The sequence below is a fragment of the Eretmochelys imbricata genome, chromosome 4 (assembly GCF_965152235.1).
Source record: "Eretmochelys imbricata isolate rEreImb1 chromosome 4, rEreImb1.hap1, whole genome shotgun sequence".
Classification (NCBI taxonomy): Eukaryota; Metazoa; Chordata; order Testudines; family Cheloniidae; genus Eretmochelys; species Eretmochelys imbricata.
This window is the reverse complement of record NC_135575.1, coordinates 95,417,467-95,433,190: the sequence shown is the minus strand read 5'-3', so window position 1 is coordinate 95,433,190 and position 15,724 is coordinate 95,417,467. Positions and strand designations below refer to the sequence as shown.

The 15,724-nt window shown below is 41.9% G+C and overlaps 1 protein-coding gene across 1 annotated transcript in view; it reads left to right on the top strand.

Annotated features, from left to right (window-relative positions):
* The window catches only part of NIPAL1 (NIPA like domain containing 1), a 46,745-nt gene that overhangs the window by 13,682 nt on the left and 17,339 nt on the right, over positions 1 to 15,724 (top strand). The window contains exons 2-3 of the mRNA XM_077814581.1: positions 13,416 to 13,682; positions 14,911 to 14,967. Coding sequence (XP_077670707.1) covers positions 13,416 to 13,682; positions 14,911 to 14,967 — 324 coding nt within the window. The remainder of the gene's footprint in view (positions 1 to 13,415; positions 13,683 to 14,910; positions 14,968 to 15,724) is intronic.

Here is a 15,724-nt window from a genome sequence, read left to right as displayed (position 1 = left end):
GGCAAGAGGAAGGCAAAATGATATTCATTGCACCAGCATGGGCAAGGCAGCCATAGCTCTCAGACTTGCACAAAAAGTCAATCAGGAAACTTTTACTCCTGCCTTTAGTCAAGGGCCTCATATTGCAGAATCGCTGGCTGGTGTTGCACCTGAATGTTCAGTGACTGCACCTCTCAGCCTGGTTCCTCAATGGGTAAAACCAGAAGAGGCTCACTGTTCAGAGGCCGTCCAGAGTGTCTTGCTTAATAGTGGGAAACGAGCTATTTACCTTTAATAAGTGGAAGTATTTTTCCATCTGAGAGGCTAGCCATGTGATATCTCTTTTACTCATTCTATGATTCAAAATATCTTGGACTATTTGTTTCACTTCAAAGAGTCAAGTTTGCCAGTCAGCTCCATCAAAGTCCTTTTGGCTACAATTTCAGCATTTCTCTCCTATATTATGGCAGGACTGTATTCTCTATTCCTATGACTACCAAGTTCCTAAAAGGTGGAAACAGTCTTTCTAGGCCAATCAGAGACCCTACTCCACAGTGAGATTTGAAGCTAGTGTTCTCAGCCCTTATAGGTCTCCCTTTCAAGCCACTAGCCTCCTGTTCATTATTACACCTCTCAGAGCAAAGGTGGCTTTTTTAACAGCCATCACCTCTTCCAGGACAATAGGAGACCTCTGTGCCCTGATGTCACAGGATCTGCCCACTGTTAGGGGTGCTTCCTCCTGGCCTCTATGGCTGTTAGCTCCTTCCAGGTCTGAGGCCCCCCTTCTGCTGCTCACTGCATATACTGCTGCCAGTCTCTCTCTCTCTCTCTCTCTGCAACTCTGGGTATTCCCTCTTTGTCACAACTTGGCCCTCCAGCCAAGTCACTATATGTGTTTTCTCCTTCCAGGGTATCAAAGTCTTTCCTCACTAGCAGTCTCTGGTTGTCTTCCCTGTCACTGCCCCTGATTGTCATAAGATTGACCTCTGCACTTTGAGAAATCTATTTTGTAAACTTGGCACAGATAATGCAGTACTTGATTTGCCATTTCTTCACCAGTGTGGCTTTTCAAGTCCTTCTCCAATGATTGGCAGGGGAATCTAGGCCCACCCTCTACTTCAGGTTCCAGCTCAAGGACCCTCTAGTCAGCAGTCAAGTTCTGTTCCCTCCTAGACCTTACTGCCTTTTTCCTTTAACTTCTGGTTCTCCCACCTTCTCTGGGTTTGCCAGCCTCCCCACTTTCTCCTCCCCAGGGAGTAACTGTGGGCTACCTCCCTGTATAGCCCCAAACATTCCTTCTTTCTCCCAGGGAGTGACACAGCCCTTTGTGTCATCAGCTTCCTGCATTTATAAACCCAGCCCAGCTCCTTCCTCCTCAGCTGTGCTCCCTCATTCTCTCAGGGGATTACTTAAGCCACCTGATCTCCCTCAGCTGTGGCCTGTCTGCTTAATTGGCCCCCTGCTTCTTAGTCTACATTAACCCCTTCAAGGCAAGTGCGGGGGGTGGAAACCCCATCACACCTGCTAACAGATTCTCCATACACAATTTTTGTTTTTGTTTTAAACAAGGACAAGGTAGAGCATTAGGCCACACCCTAAATTTCTCTCCAAAGTAGCATCAGATTTCCACCTCAACCAGTCAGTATATTACCCGTCGTCTTTCCAAAGCCACATGGTTATAAAGATGAACACAAGCTCCACACTTTGGATGTTCGCTGAGCCACTGGTTTCTTTAGATCTAGATAGATTAGCCCTTTTGGGTCATTTCACAGCTGCTTGTCTCCTAAGTAGAAAGAATGATAGGGAATCTTGGAACAGCACAATGACCGTCCAGATGGATCACCAGCAGTAATGTCATGTGCTACAAGATAAAGGACATCGCACCTCCTGAAAAGCACTCTGTACATTCAGCCATATCACACTCAGCTTCCACGGTGTTTGTGAGAAATGTCCGTGTTGTGAACATCGCAGAGTAGCACTACGGTCTTCAGAGTATGCAGGGCCAGATTAAGACCTTTAGAGGCCCTAAGCACTGAAAAGATTATGGTGCTCCCCCCATATGTAATTCAAAATAAAAACAATACTATACTGTAAAATAAAATTTTAGTTTTCGAAATGACACAAAACTTACATGTATGCTGAAATTAAAATAGCTTCTTTCTAGATTTTCTGACTGCAAAATTCTGGATAAGTTCATCGAAGCTGACTCGATGAAGCATGTCCGCTTCCATACACAATAGGGAAAGTGAATCAAGTCTGTCCTGACACATTGTTGTTCTCTGACGGTTTTTTATTCTTTTCAGCTGAGAGAAAGAGCGTTCTGCAGAGCAGTTAGTAATCATCAATGTTAGAAAAATGCGTAGTGCGATCTCTACATTTGGAAATACACATTCCATCTTTCAGTATTGTGTCATGAAAATCAATGTGACTGAATTTCATTTTTCCTGTTTCATTAAAATTTGCGTGCAAATAACAGTGGAACTGCCATACTTCTCCACAGAGATTCATGTTCAAGTCAACAGGGTATGAGTCAACTAGCTTTTGGGAACCTTGTGAATATTGTTAGTCAGATAAGTCCATATTGTTTAGAAAAGAAAATCTACTTGGTGCTTCTTCGTACGCTTCACCTCTTCTCTTCATATGAACTTCAAGTGTATCAATTATAGTGTAGTAAGTAGATATGCAAAATTTGTCTCTAGGATTCAATGCTGTTTCTTTTGCACTGCTATCATTTGCTTGTTTTTTCCTGATTCGCTTGCGGGACTGGGCTTCTTTGTAGTTAGTATCAGGCAAGATATCTTTTGATATGTCTTCAAATCTTTCAAAATCATTCCTCAAAGTGTGTAAGTGGTCTGCTAATGATTGACAGAGGTCTGCACATGTTTTCAAATCCAATTCTTTTTCTTGGAGAGCTTGACTTGTGTGGTAAAAGTGTTGTAAAATTTCATTCCACATGGTCCATGTGAATACAAACTCTAGTTCTTGCATCTTGTTTGCAATGTTTTCTGCCTCTCGTGTAGTTTCTCCCTTTTGTGATTGGTCTTCAGCTATACTTTCTAATGCATCCACAATCTTTGAGTAGGACTCCAGAATTGCACTTGTTGCCACTGCATGTGCCTCCCAGCGAGTATTAGAAAGAGATTTCAACACATCATCATTGCCCAAATATGTTTTAAGAACTGCCCATCGATGTGTTGAGGCAGAGAAAAATGAATAAAGTAACTGGACTGTTGAGAAAAAACTTACTGCCACTGGACAACAATCAACAGCACTGTGGCCAACAAGATTGAGAGAGTGTGCAGAATATGGCATATTTGTTCTGTTCTAAAAGCTTCTTCTGCATTCCTTGATAACGCCCTGACATGTTGGCAGCGTTGTCATAAGATTGACCTCTGCACTTTGAGAAATCTATTTTGCAAACTTGGCACAGACAATGCAGTACTTGATATGCCATTTCTTCAGCAGTGTGGCTTTTCAAATTGAAAAATGTTATAAATCGTTCAACTGGTTTTCCATCTGTGGGAGACACATATCTTAGTACAATACTCAATTGATCAGTATGTGAAAGATCAGGTGTAGAGTCGACAGATAAACTGAAGTACCCAGCAGTACTTATTTCATCCACAATAGCTGAACGAACTTTGTCACTCATTAGACCAATGAGTTCATCACATATTGTCTTGGATAAGTGTGGTGGGTTACCTTTGCCAGCATTCCCATATTTTGAGATATGGCCTGCTAAAAATGCGTCAGACTGAGTCACAATACATGACAGGATCTGATTTCCTCACATTATTTCAATCTACGTTAGTAGGACACCCCCGCTGGTTTAGGTGGGGATAAGTAATAAAAAGAGAAGAAAAAAATGGGGGAAGAGTTTGTAGTGGAGTGTAAGGAAGTTTAACAAAGTTCTGATTTTTCTCATGATGACTACTTCGATGCTTTTTTTGAAATATCAAATATCAATTTTTAAAAAAAAAACTTTTTTATTGGTGCCCCCTGCTTTGCTGGTGCCCTAAGCACGTGGTTAGTCTGCCCACTGGGTAATCCAGCCCTGAGTGTATGCTTGTGCTAAACATTATGCGATTACCACTGCATCAAGAGAAGAAGCAACTTAGGGAAAGCAGTCCTGTAGTCCCTCTTCTGATGAGACTCTTAGCCCCACTTCTATTGGAAACTGCTTGGGAGTTATCTACTGTGGTGGACATATGCAATCACTTGAAGAATTAAAAATGGTTACTCACCTCTCCATAATTGTTGTTCTTTGAGATGCGTTGCAAATGTCTATTGCATGACCACCCTCCTTCCCCAGTGCATCAGAGTCTTTCATCTAAGACTCTGGTCAGAAGGTACTGAAGGATGGGCAAAGTGGCTCTGCCCAGTGATGAGCTGCCAAAATGTTAACAACCGGTTCCCTCCTCACCCCACAAAAGGGTCGTGGCCTGCCCCTGCTCCCCGGGACCCCTGCCCCAACCACCCCACTCCCCTGTCCCCTGACAGCCCCCAGAACCGGGCAGGAGGGTCTCATGGGCTACCATAGTGGGTGCCCACTGTGCCCCGCCCCTATGAGCCAGAGGGACCTGCTGGGGGGGGCGAGGTGGGGAGTCCCAGCAGTGCTTACCTGGGGCGGCTCCCAGGAAGCATCCGGCAGGTCCCTCTGGCTCCAAGAGGCGGTGTAGCGTAGCTGGGGAGGAGCGGGGGATTGGCCACTTCCCCCACTGATCACATCAAAAGTGGCGCCTTAGGCACAAACTCCATGGGTGCTCCGGGGCTGGAGACCTACGGGGAAAATTTGATGGGTGGAGAGCACCCACCGGCAGCTCCCCACCTCGCGCCTGGCCCCAGCTCACCTCTGCTCTGCCTCCACTCCTAAATGTGCTGCCCCACTCTGCTTCTCCGCCCCACCCTCCAGGTTTCCCATGAATCAGCTGTTCGCGCGGGAAGCTGGGGAGGGCTGAGAAGCAAGCAGCGGCTTCGCACTTAGGCCCAGGGAGGTGGAGGCAAGCTGGGGCGGGGAGCGGTTCCCCTGGGCGCCCACCGAGTAACCTGCTGTGGTGTGGGCGGCCCTCCTCGCGCCGCCCCGCCCCAGCTCACCTCCGCTCTGCCTCCCTGGGCCTGAGCACGAAGCCGCCGCCTGCTTCTCAGCCCTCCCAGGCTTCCCGCGCAAACAGCTGATTCGCGGGAAACCTGGGGGGAGTGGGGGCAGAGAAGCAGAGCGGGGCAGTGTGTTCAGGGGAGGAGGCGGAGTGGAGGTGAGGTGAGCTGGGGCAGGGCGGGGAGCTGCCGGTGGGTGCTCTGCACCCACCAAATTTTCCCCGTGGGTGCCTTACGGGTGTCCTTACGGGACGACCGGTTCTAAAAGGCCTTCTAAATTTAACAACCGGCTCCAGCTCACCACTGGTTCTGCCCCTTTCTACCTTCAGCTCAGAGAACAAGGGACACCAATGCACAGGTGTAGCAGCCCCTATGGGTACCGCTAGGGAAAACTCTCTGGCACCAGTGTACAAGACATGCACACATGTAGTGTAATGGACAAATGCAACACATCACTAGGAACAACAGTTAAGAGAGGTAACAAACCATTTCTTCTTCAACTTTGTTCCACTCTCTCCCACTTTTTTTTCCTGCCCTCATTGCTGCTTTTGGTAGTTTTAAAAGTTTCCTACTTTGACTCGACCAGCTTGGATGTGCAGTGCTTACTGAGGCTGTGCTTCCCCTTACTGATAAAGAATGCCACTTCTGGTGTTTGATATCAATCCACAGGCTCTACTTAAAATGTTCTGATTTTCTTTACCTCCCAGCTGATCAATGTCTTTTTTTTTTCTTAATTCAGAATAAAGATTATTCTTCTTCAATGGCTTTTACTTTTTTCCATACAGCATGTTCAAAGCTGTAGATCAAAATCCAGATAGCAGAAGAACCTGCCCAGCAGCATTTGTTGGTTAGATACTGTAAGTAGTTCTGAAACTGAATATTAAGGACCCAATCCTGAAAACCAGTGGTTTTCCACCTTTTTTGATTTGTGGACCCCTAAAAATTTTTGAATGGATATGTGGACCCGTTTGGAAATCTTAGACATAGTCTGTGGATTCCCAGGTGTCTGTGAATCACAGGTTGAAAAACACTGCTGTAAACGGTAATGCTCAACTTTACATGAGAGTGCCCACATGTGTAAGCGTTTATAGGATTGGGAACTAAATTTTTATTCACTTCTCACAATGGCACTAAACCTTTAGTCTTGCATTGTTTTATAATTCAGTCATCACTTTCAACTAAACTAATATAAACATTGCCTGTGTTTGTATAAACAGATACTGGCAGTATACCTGACCTGTACAAAGTACAATAAACAATTGTACGTGGCAGTTAGCAATCCATTTCCTGTATGTTTAGGAAAAGGGTCAAAGAACGGATTAAAGGACAGAGGAACAGGAAAAGAAACTTTTGTATGTGAACAAATGAGACCCCCTTCCTGAATTATCTACCTCTTTCTCACCTTACTTTTTTAAATAAAACTTCTTAAATCCGTGTATCTATCCTGCTATTTTCACTTAGTCTATTTCTACATTTGTTGTTTTTTAAACTTGTTTTAAAAAAATAATCATGTTAATATCAGCACAAGTAAGTCATGTTACAATTAGCTCTAACAAGCAATCTTACAAGCTTGTTACAAGTAACATTCTTTTCCAATGGCTGAATTTTGATTTGTTCCCTGTAAGATGATGGAATATTTTTTGTTACTTTCCAAATTTCCTCTCTTACTTGTGATGTTATTCTAATTTGATTTCCTTTTCCCATTTAGGCAAGTTAGGCATCAAACTGGTCATGTAAATCTAAATTCTGTTTTTTGAACATAGGATTGTTAAATAACATTAATAAGGCTATTTTAATATGTTTAAACTCTACCAACTTCTAAACAACAAGCAAATCTGATATACAAACATCTGTTGAATTGATTTTAAAATTTAAATAGTTAAATCCATAGACTTTCAGGTGGGTTGGCTGAAAAGAAAAAAAGTCCTGATCTAGTCCAATTTGATCTTATGGTTCAAAAGGAGGGACATGCTGTTAATGATTCATAGTTTAAGGTCAGCATAGACCATTAGACCATCTCGTCTGGACTATACATCACAGGTTATTAAATTTCACTCAGTCACCTAGAATTGAGGCTGAAGGCTTGTTTGGCTAAAGTATAGCATATATTAGGCTAAAGCATATCTTCCAGAAAGGCATTTAGTCTTGATTAGAAGACATCAAGAGATGCATAATCCACCACTTCCCTTGGTAGTTTTTTCCAATAGTTAATCATCCTCACTGCTAAAAATTTGTGCCAAATTTCTTATTTGAATTTGTCTGGCTTCATCTTACAGCCATTGATTTTTGTTGTGTCTTTCTCTTCTAGATTAAAGTGACCTTTAGTACCCAGTATTTTCTCCCTATGTAGGTACTTATACACTGTAATCAACTAATTTCTCAATCTTCTTTATGGTAAATGGAACAGAATGAGCTCTTTAAGCCTCTCCCAGTAAGGCATTTTCTCTAGCCCTTGAATCATTTGTGTGGTTCTTTTCTACACCATCTCTAATTTTTCAACCTCCTTTTTAAACTGTGGACACCAGGGCCCAGATCCATAGAAGGACTTAAGCATTACTACACTGAGTGTTGCAGCACTTAACTTTTAGACACTTAGAAAATCACAGGAACAACACTGTGATTCACAAAGCCAATCTCCCTATACAGTGAACGGGGAGAGGAAGGCACGTTACACTGCGTCTACTCAATGAATGGCAGGAAATCTCAGAGTCTGAGTCAAGTCAGGCTTGAGCTACCACACTGAAAATAGCTGTGTAAATATTGCAGTTCAGGATCGGAAGCCTACTCTTCTCCCTAGAAGGGATTTGAACAGGGCTCTGCTATATTTCAGGTGAGCACCCTAACCATTAGACGATGGAATATTCTGATGTGGGTCTCCCTCTGTCTCTCCTATTGAAGTTGTTCTACTATTAAATAACTGAATCATTAAATATTAATTGGGCCAGTGAAAAAGTTAGAATGACACTACAGCCTACTGTTTAGGGCAATAGCCTGAGAGGTAGCAAATCCCTGTTTAGATTCTTTTTCCCCTTCAGGGAGAAGAGGATCTTGAATCAGGAGCTTTCCACATGCTGGGTGGGTACTCTAAGCTAAAGGTTATAAGGGGAAGCCTCCAACTCTCCCCCAACTCCCTGGCTGTTTTGTGGGGCTAGGCGGCCTCTGAAAGTACATGCTAGATTGGGTTCCACATGCAACTTAAGTGGCCAAACGCCTGTCTTCTCCAGTTTGTGGATCACTCTGGGTCTTCTTAGGCAGGAGATGAGTGCCTGACCACCTAGAGAGAGGCAACAGTGGGAATGCTTAGGTGGGAAATTGGTGCCTAGAATGAGGTTGCAGTGTGCATGCCCAGATGCAAAATCTTAGGCGCCAAGTGAATGTAGGCACCTACAGGTTTAGGCGGCAGCTGAGCGGGAGCTTTGTGGATCTTAAGTGGGGCTTAAAAATGGGATGTAGGCACCTAAGTACCTTCATGGAGCATACCCTCGAACTGTATGCAGTATTCCAGTACATGACTCTCAGATAAAACCTTCCTGCTCCTGCTCACTATTCCCCTGTTTATATATCCAAGGATCCCATTAGCCTTTTTTGAAATAGCTTTACTCTCTGGGAACTCTGACCCCTAAATCCTTTTCCAAGTCACTGCTTTCCTGCATGCAATTCCCCCTTCTGTGGGTATGGCCTGCATTCCTTATTCCTAGATGTATAACTTTGCATTTGGGTGTATTTAAACACATTTTGTTTGAATAGGCCTTGTCTACCAAATGATCTATGAAGCTCTCTGTGACTGCCCTCTCATCATCATTATTTACCACTGTACCAGTCTGTGTTATCTGCAAATTTTTGTCAGCTCTGATTTTATATTTACTTCCAGATCACTGATGAAAATGTTGAATAGTGTTGGACCTAGTATCAATATCTCTGGAACCCCACTAGAAACCTCTTCTGTGATGATTCCCGGTGACAATTTATGTTTTGAGATTTGTTAGTTTTTAATCTATTTAATGTGTGCCTTATTGATATTCTATAGTACTACTTTTTTAATCAGAATGTCATGCAATCCTAAATCAAACACTGTACACAAGTCTAAGTATATTACATCTACACACTTACTTTTATCAGCCAAACTTGTAATTTCATCAAAGAATGAAATCAGGTTTGTTTGAGAAGATCTGTTTTCCACAAAAGCATGTAGACTGGTATTAATTATGTTCGTCGTTCTTTATCAACTGAATCCTGTATCAACTTTTCCATTATTTTGCCTGGGATTGATGTCATGCTAACCAGTCATTAGTGACCCGTGTCATCCTGCTTGCCCTTTTTGAATATTGGCACATTAGCATTTTACCAGTATTTTGGAATTTTCTTGGCATTCCAAGATTTGTTCAAAATTTGAGAACAGTGTGGCAGAGATCTTTTCAGCCAATTCTTTTAGGAGTCTTAGGTGCAAGTTATCCAAGCCTGCTTACTTTTAAAATATTTATCCCTAATCGACGATGATTAACATGCTCCCTAGTTACTAGTGGACTAAAAAGTACTTCCTCATTCTTATGTGATACTTCTTTCCAAATAAAGAATAGAAATATTTATTGAATATTTCTGCCTTTTCTACAGAATTATTAACAATTTTACCATCTCCATCTACTAATGGGCCTATACAATGTTTAGGATTTCTTTTGTTTTTAATATACATAAAAAGCTCATTATTGTTCATAGGCCTGCTGGCCATGGATTTTTTTTCATTTATGTTTTTAGCTTTCCTTATCAATGTTCTACGCTTCATAAATTCTAATTTATATTGATTGCTACCTATTTCTCTTTTTCGCCACTTGTTATATCTTGCTTCTTTATTTCTAATTGCTGCCTTCACTTTGCCACTGAATCTGGATGGGCTTTTAGCCAAAGTTGTTCTCTCTCTTCATTATGGAATCGTGGCTTTTTGGCCATCTAATAAACTCTTCTTAAAGAACCCCCAGTTTTTATTCACATTTTTCTGTCTAATTTTTTTCTCACAGTTAGTTTTGCTCATAATTTTCTTCAGCTTTGGGAAAGTATCCAACTGATAAAATGACATAAATGAATACAATAACAACTGGGCTTTCTTTATCTAATTTAAAAGTTGAGAAGCGGGGAATAAATTGCTTAATTTCATCAAATCATAGTAAATTCTAGGTCTCTTACAAATTAAGCAAAAAGTATTTCATTATAAACAGTCTAGCATATGGGTGGCCAACCTGAGCCTGAGAAGGAGCCAGAATTTACCAATGTACGTTGCCAGAGAGCCACAATAATATGTCAGCTCCACGCCCCCGCTCCCAGCGCCTCCCACCAACTGGCAGACTTGCCAATCAGCGCCTCCCGCTCCCTGCCCACCTCCCGATCAGCTGTTTTGTGGCATGCAGGAGGCTCAGGGAAGGGGGAGGAGTGAGGGCACAGCAGGCTCGGGGTGGAGAAGGGGCAGGGCCTCTGGCAGAGCCAGGGGTTGAGCAGTGAGCCCCTCCCACCTCCGGCACACTGGAAAGTTGGAGCCTGTAGCTCCAGCCCCGGAGTCGGTGTCTATGCAAGGAGCCGCATATTAACCTCTGAAGAGCCGCATGTGGCTCCGGAGCCGCAGGTTGGCCACCCCTGGACTAGGATTAATTTAAAGAGAAATGAATTAGCTAGATGAGAGCTACTACGCATTAGAATTTTATAATAGGATGAACAAAAGTAATTTTCCATTATTTTGTATGAAAAATAAGGATCCATCAGCATAAAAATGTCTCTGTTCTTTCAAAAAGGGATCTGCTAACAATAAACTCTCCTAGTTTAACATCTGCTGGAAGTTTTCAGCAGAATGGAAAATGATTAGTTCCTTGCCCATATTGAACTGTAGTGGACGTTTTTGTTCTTGGTCCTAGAAATGACTCACTGTTTGACACCAGCAAAGCAAAAGTAATATTTCAGTCTTGTATTTGAGTTCTGAATGATCAATAACAGATCAAATTTGAATTCTAATATAGCGCTTCCGTTAGGTGCACACTAATTTATGACCTTGACAAAGACGATCTGAAAAAAAGCAGCTTTCTAAAACACTATATAAAGCAAGCAGCTTGTAGGGTGACCAAGGGCACTGAAATAGAGCATGTGATACTCTTGAGCTTGTGTAGTACTGCTGATTCTTAAACCTGCAGCAACTGTGGCTGATGCCAGTTTGAAAAGTAGGATTAACAGTTTGAACTAACTTGAGGCTACTAGATCAGGTAGTAAGTGCTTAAACATTCATTAATATAACACGATTAGCTGAAATCTGAGAACAATAAGATGACTTAAGGATGAAGTGTCAGCCTTAACTCAGAAATTCTTTACTGTTGTCATGAGCTTTAAGTCAAAGCTTAATGCCTGTATTTATGTGTGAGGAGGCATATTGGTGGCAAATGCATATGGCTACTTTTTGAATGCCCAGAAGTGGGGAAATGAAACAGCTGATAAAGGAACTAGATGCTACTCAGAGACACATTTTCATGAATGTAATATACTCCTTAAAAGAAGCCTATCAGTTGGATCTAGTAAGAATACTCCATTTGTCTGACTTTCCCCCGCTCAGTCTAATCTTCCTCCTTCCCACTGCCAGCATTAAATCACTAGCGGTGGGTAAAAGAATAGTAATGCATAATGAGTCCACTAAGAAATCATGACTATATGATATTTCTTTCCCCAGTCCTCAAAGGACCTTTTGATTCATATAGTGGCACTTCTTTTTGCACACATTTTTAAACTTAGATCAGAAATCATAACTTCCTTGATATTAATATCTATCTTCATAATTGGTCTCTGGCAAATACTGTGATTCCAACTTCCCTTCATATACTTTATGATCTTACAAACTTAACAAAGGTTTGAATTAATAAATGAAAGACATTTTTCATGGTAGTCATTGAGAAGAAATAGTTTTGTTCACATGGGATCCTTCTACACTGACCTAAGTGACTTAATATATTTGGAGTGATTAAAAGTTCATTGTTAAATGGTATGAAAGCTGTTCATGGGTGGGAAACTAAAAAATCAACTGAAAACTTATAGAGACAGATGTCATTCTGTTTGGGTAGGATTCTTTTGACAATGGTATATTTCTTTTGAGCCTCTGCTAAAAAGAGAGTTTACTGTCTATTTATAGGTGCTTATACTATGAGCCTTTGTACCTAAACAGGGTACAAAGTACAGGGTATAGATATTGCTTCAGAATGGGAAGTAACCTGAGACACCCTTCAGTAAGGCCAACACTTATTAAAATTAGCAATTAAACTTGATTAGATGTCAGGAGAGATCATCTGAACATCCACTCAGTGGCGGTTAAAATAGGGACTTTTCTTTAATGGATCACAGACACTGTGCATCCTTTACATGCTCAGAGTTTTGTCTCATTATTTCACATTATCCAAAGTACCTAGTGGATGTCAATATTGCTTCTAACAAATACAGCTTGCTGTAAAGGTACCGTATTTGGCATTCCAAAAATCTTTAAATCTTTAACAAATAAAATAGATTTAGCATCATTGTAAAAAGACAAGATGATGAACCATATGTGATTAGTACCTCTCCTCCCATCACTCTGTCTCCTCCTCCCCGCCCCCCACCATGCCCAAAATCCTGCCCATGTGTAGTTTTTCTTATGGTTCTTGTTCAGTACATTTACTTGGGGGAAAAAAAAACAATAATAAAAAAAACCCATCCCAAAATAAACTGGAGTTAAATTACCAGGAAACAAAATAGAAAAACAGGGCTACCACCTGTCCTGTAGGGTATGTTTACATGGCTGTTAGACACCCACGGCTGGCCCCTGCCCAGCTGACTCCTGCTCACAGCACTAGGGCTAAGAGGCTGTTTAATTGAAATGTAGACTGTCAGGCTCGGACTGCAGCCCTCGCTCTGGTATCCTCCCACCTGGCTGCATCCCAAGCCTGAATGTCTACAGCACAGTTTCACAGCCCTTTATCCCGAATCAGCTGGCACAGGCCAGGTGCATGTTTTTAATTGAAGTATAGACATACCTGTAGTAGCTACCTGTGGAGTCCTCCTTACACCACCCGCTGGAGAATGTGATTGGCCAGCAGCCTTCAGCCCCCACTAATTCTTTTCCTAAGGGTGGAGTAAGTCAAGCTACAATTAAACTTTTGTTTGTTAGTGGCCTGTTAGTGCGCATTCACCAGGTCACAATTTATTAAAATTACTTTTATATATAAATACCAGTATGAGGACTAGATGGTTTTCTAAATGCTGTGTATTATGCTTTCTACATTTGTTTTTGTCGTGCATCTTACAGAGGAAAAGTATCTTTCTCTCCCCCTCTCCCCCCTGTTCCCCAGGTGCTGTTCTTTCTTTGGTTTGTCGTGACTCTTACGAAGCATGGTGCCAGATCATCAATGTGTCAGAAACACAGGCCCCTTTCTTTACCTATCCAGACAATCATTCCAATGAAACAAACCTGAGTGTTTCCACATCTGCGGGAAGCAAATATAGGCTCTATGTGGGTGTGGCCCTGGCCATAGGTTCCAGTATTTTTGTCGGCTCCAGTTTTATACTGAAAAAGAAGGGCCTTCTGCAACTGGCTGACAAGGGAGTCATCAGAGCTGGTAAGAAATATTTACTTGCTTATCTTTGACAGAAAGAATGTCTGTCTATTTTTTTATCATAAGTCAGCAAGTTCAAGGTTCAAGCCAACTGATGTTTTCTGTAGTTGACTACAGGTAATATTGGATTTAAGGACCTTTAGGGGGATGCAGATGGGAGTGGGTTTTATATGTATCCAAGGTCTTTCTAATGCACCCACCACAATAATACCTAGGAGCTAGATAAAAAGTTCTTCCTCTGCCCCACTACCCGAAGATTTTTGCTGTTTCTTCCATTTCAGTATGGGTGAGGGAAACACTTGAGTTATGATAATACAGTTATAAAAGTAGGTATTTGAATACATGCCCAGCTTGTGGATTTGCAGGATGTGGAATTAGGACAGTCTGAAGAGAACTAAGCTCTGTTTTTGTAAATTAAAAGCTATCAGGAAAAGTCACTGCAAAACAGAGTATTAATAAAAACTTACTAGCTAACTTGCTGGCAGTATTTTTAACAACTGTGTAGTACAGGAATTATCTCTGCAGTAAGAGTGAATTGGCCCATCAAAGTCAATAGGAATAGAATTAGACTAGTTTGGAGTGCTTTTGAAAATCCCAGTAGGATGCTGGTATTAGAATTATCACTTAAATCCTTTTTTGAAGGTTTTGAGTTTGTTTTGCTTTGCTATTTTTCTTTTGTTTGCAATGTTTCCTGCAAAATATAATACCCTACCATTCTGGATGCTCTCAGTATTTGAGGAAAAATGGATCTCTCAACATATAACTTGTTTGTATTTTGGATGAGAAAGCTTTGGATAACTAGCAGCTTTATTTTTTATGTAGAAAAACAAGTTTTACGGACCTGTAAGCGTGTTCCAGATGTATCTTGGTATAGATAGCTATGTAGGCTCTGATGTAGCAAATAACTTAAACATATGCTTTACTTTAAGCACATGAGTAATCCTAATTAATGAAGTCTTATTATCCCTTCTTGTGTCTACTGAAAGTTCAAGATACAGGACTTGAAATAATAGAATTTAATATTAAACAATTATATTTTTAAGAATAACTCAAAATTAGGTGTAGCTGACTCTCTCCATGTCCCATAGAGACTAAGCATTGCACATTCAAGTTTATAAAACTTATTCAAATTGAAGTAGTTAATCTGTAGAATTTGAAATATTAATGACAAATCAGAATTTTGAAGCATCATTTTAACTTTTTTTTCTAATATTAAAAATTATCTTTTCAGGACAGGGTGGATATTCTTACTTGAAGGAATGGCTCTGGTGGGCAGGATTACTTTCAAGTGAGTCACAGTAAAAATGTTTCTACCTTTCTTTGTTAAAGTACATCTAAAACAGAGCAATGTGTGTAACTTTAAAAGGGGTGTGTGGCAGGGAGAACTAGGTTTGGAGGCACCTGCTGAAGGCTTCATGGCCCTGCATCACTCTGGTCCAGAACAGAGCAGTGAGAAGTTCTCCAGGCAGCCTAGAGTGGCTGCAGAAGAGTGGCCAATCAGAGGGGCTGCTGGAGCAACCAATAAGGGGCCAGAAGGGCCCTATATAAGACAAGCAGCAGAGCAGAGAAGTTCAGTTGCTGGGTTGAGCTTGAGGAGTGAAGACTGGGTGGCTGAAAGAACAGTAGTACTGTGGAGAGCTCACAGCAGACAGGACTGAAGCCCAGGGAAGGTTTTTGAAGACTATGTGCCTGGATTGCGGGAAGAGCAGCAGGACCAGTGGAAGGTCAGTGAAATGCAGGGGAACTGAGCACAGAACCCGGCTAGGCCAATGAGGGTACCGAGATGGGCTCTGCTGGTTTGGCTGAAGACTGAGCCTAGGGAGGCCTGCTGAAACACCACCAGCTGTGGGTACTGAGATGGGCCCCAGCTGGGTGGTTGAAGAAAGCAGTGCCTCTGGGAAGAAGCTTAAGAGCTGCAGTCCCATACCAGGGCTGTGATAAGAACTTGGGACTGTGTATCCCAAAAGGGGGGGGACAGTGTGTGCAGCTTGGCCGGAGGGCTGAGCTGTTGAAGACCAGCCAAGAGAATCAGCAGCTGCTGGGGT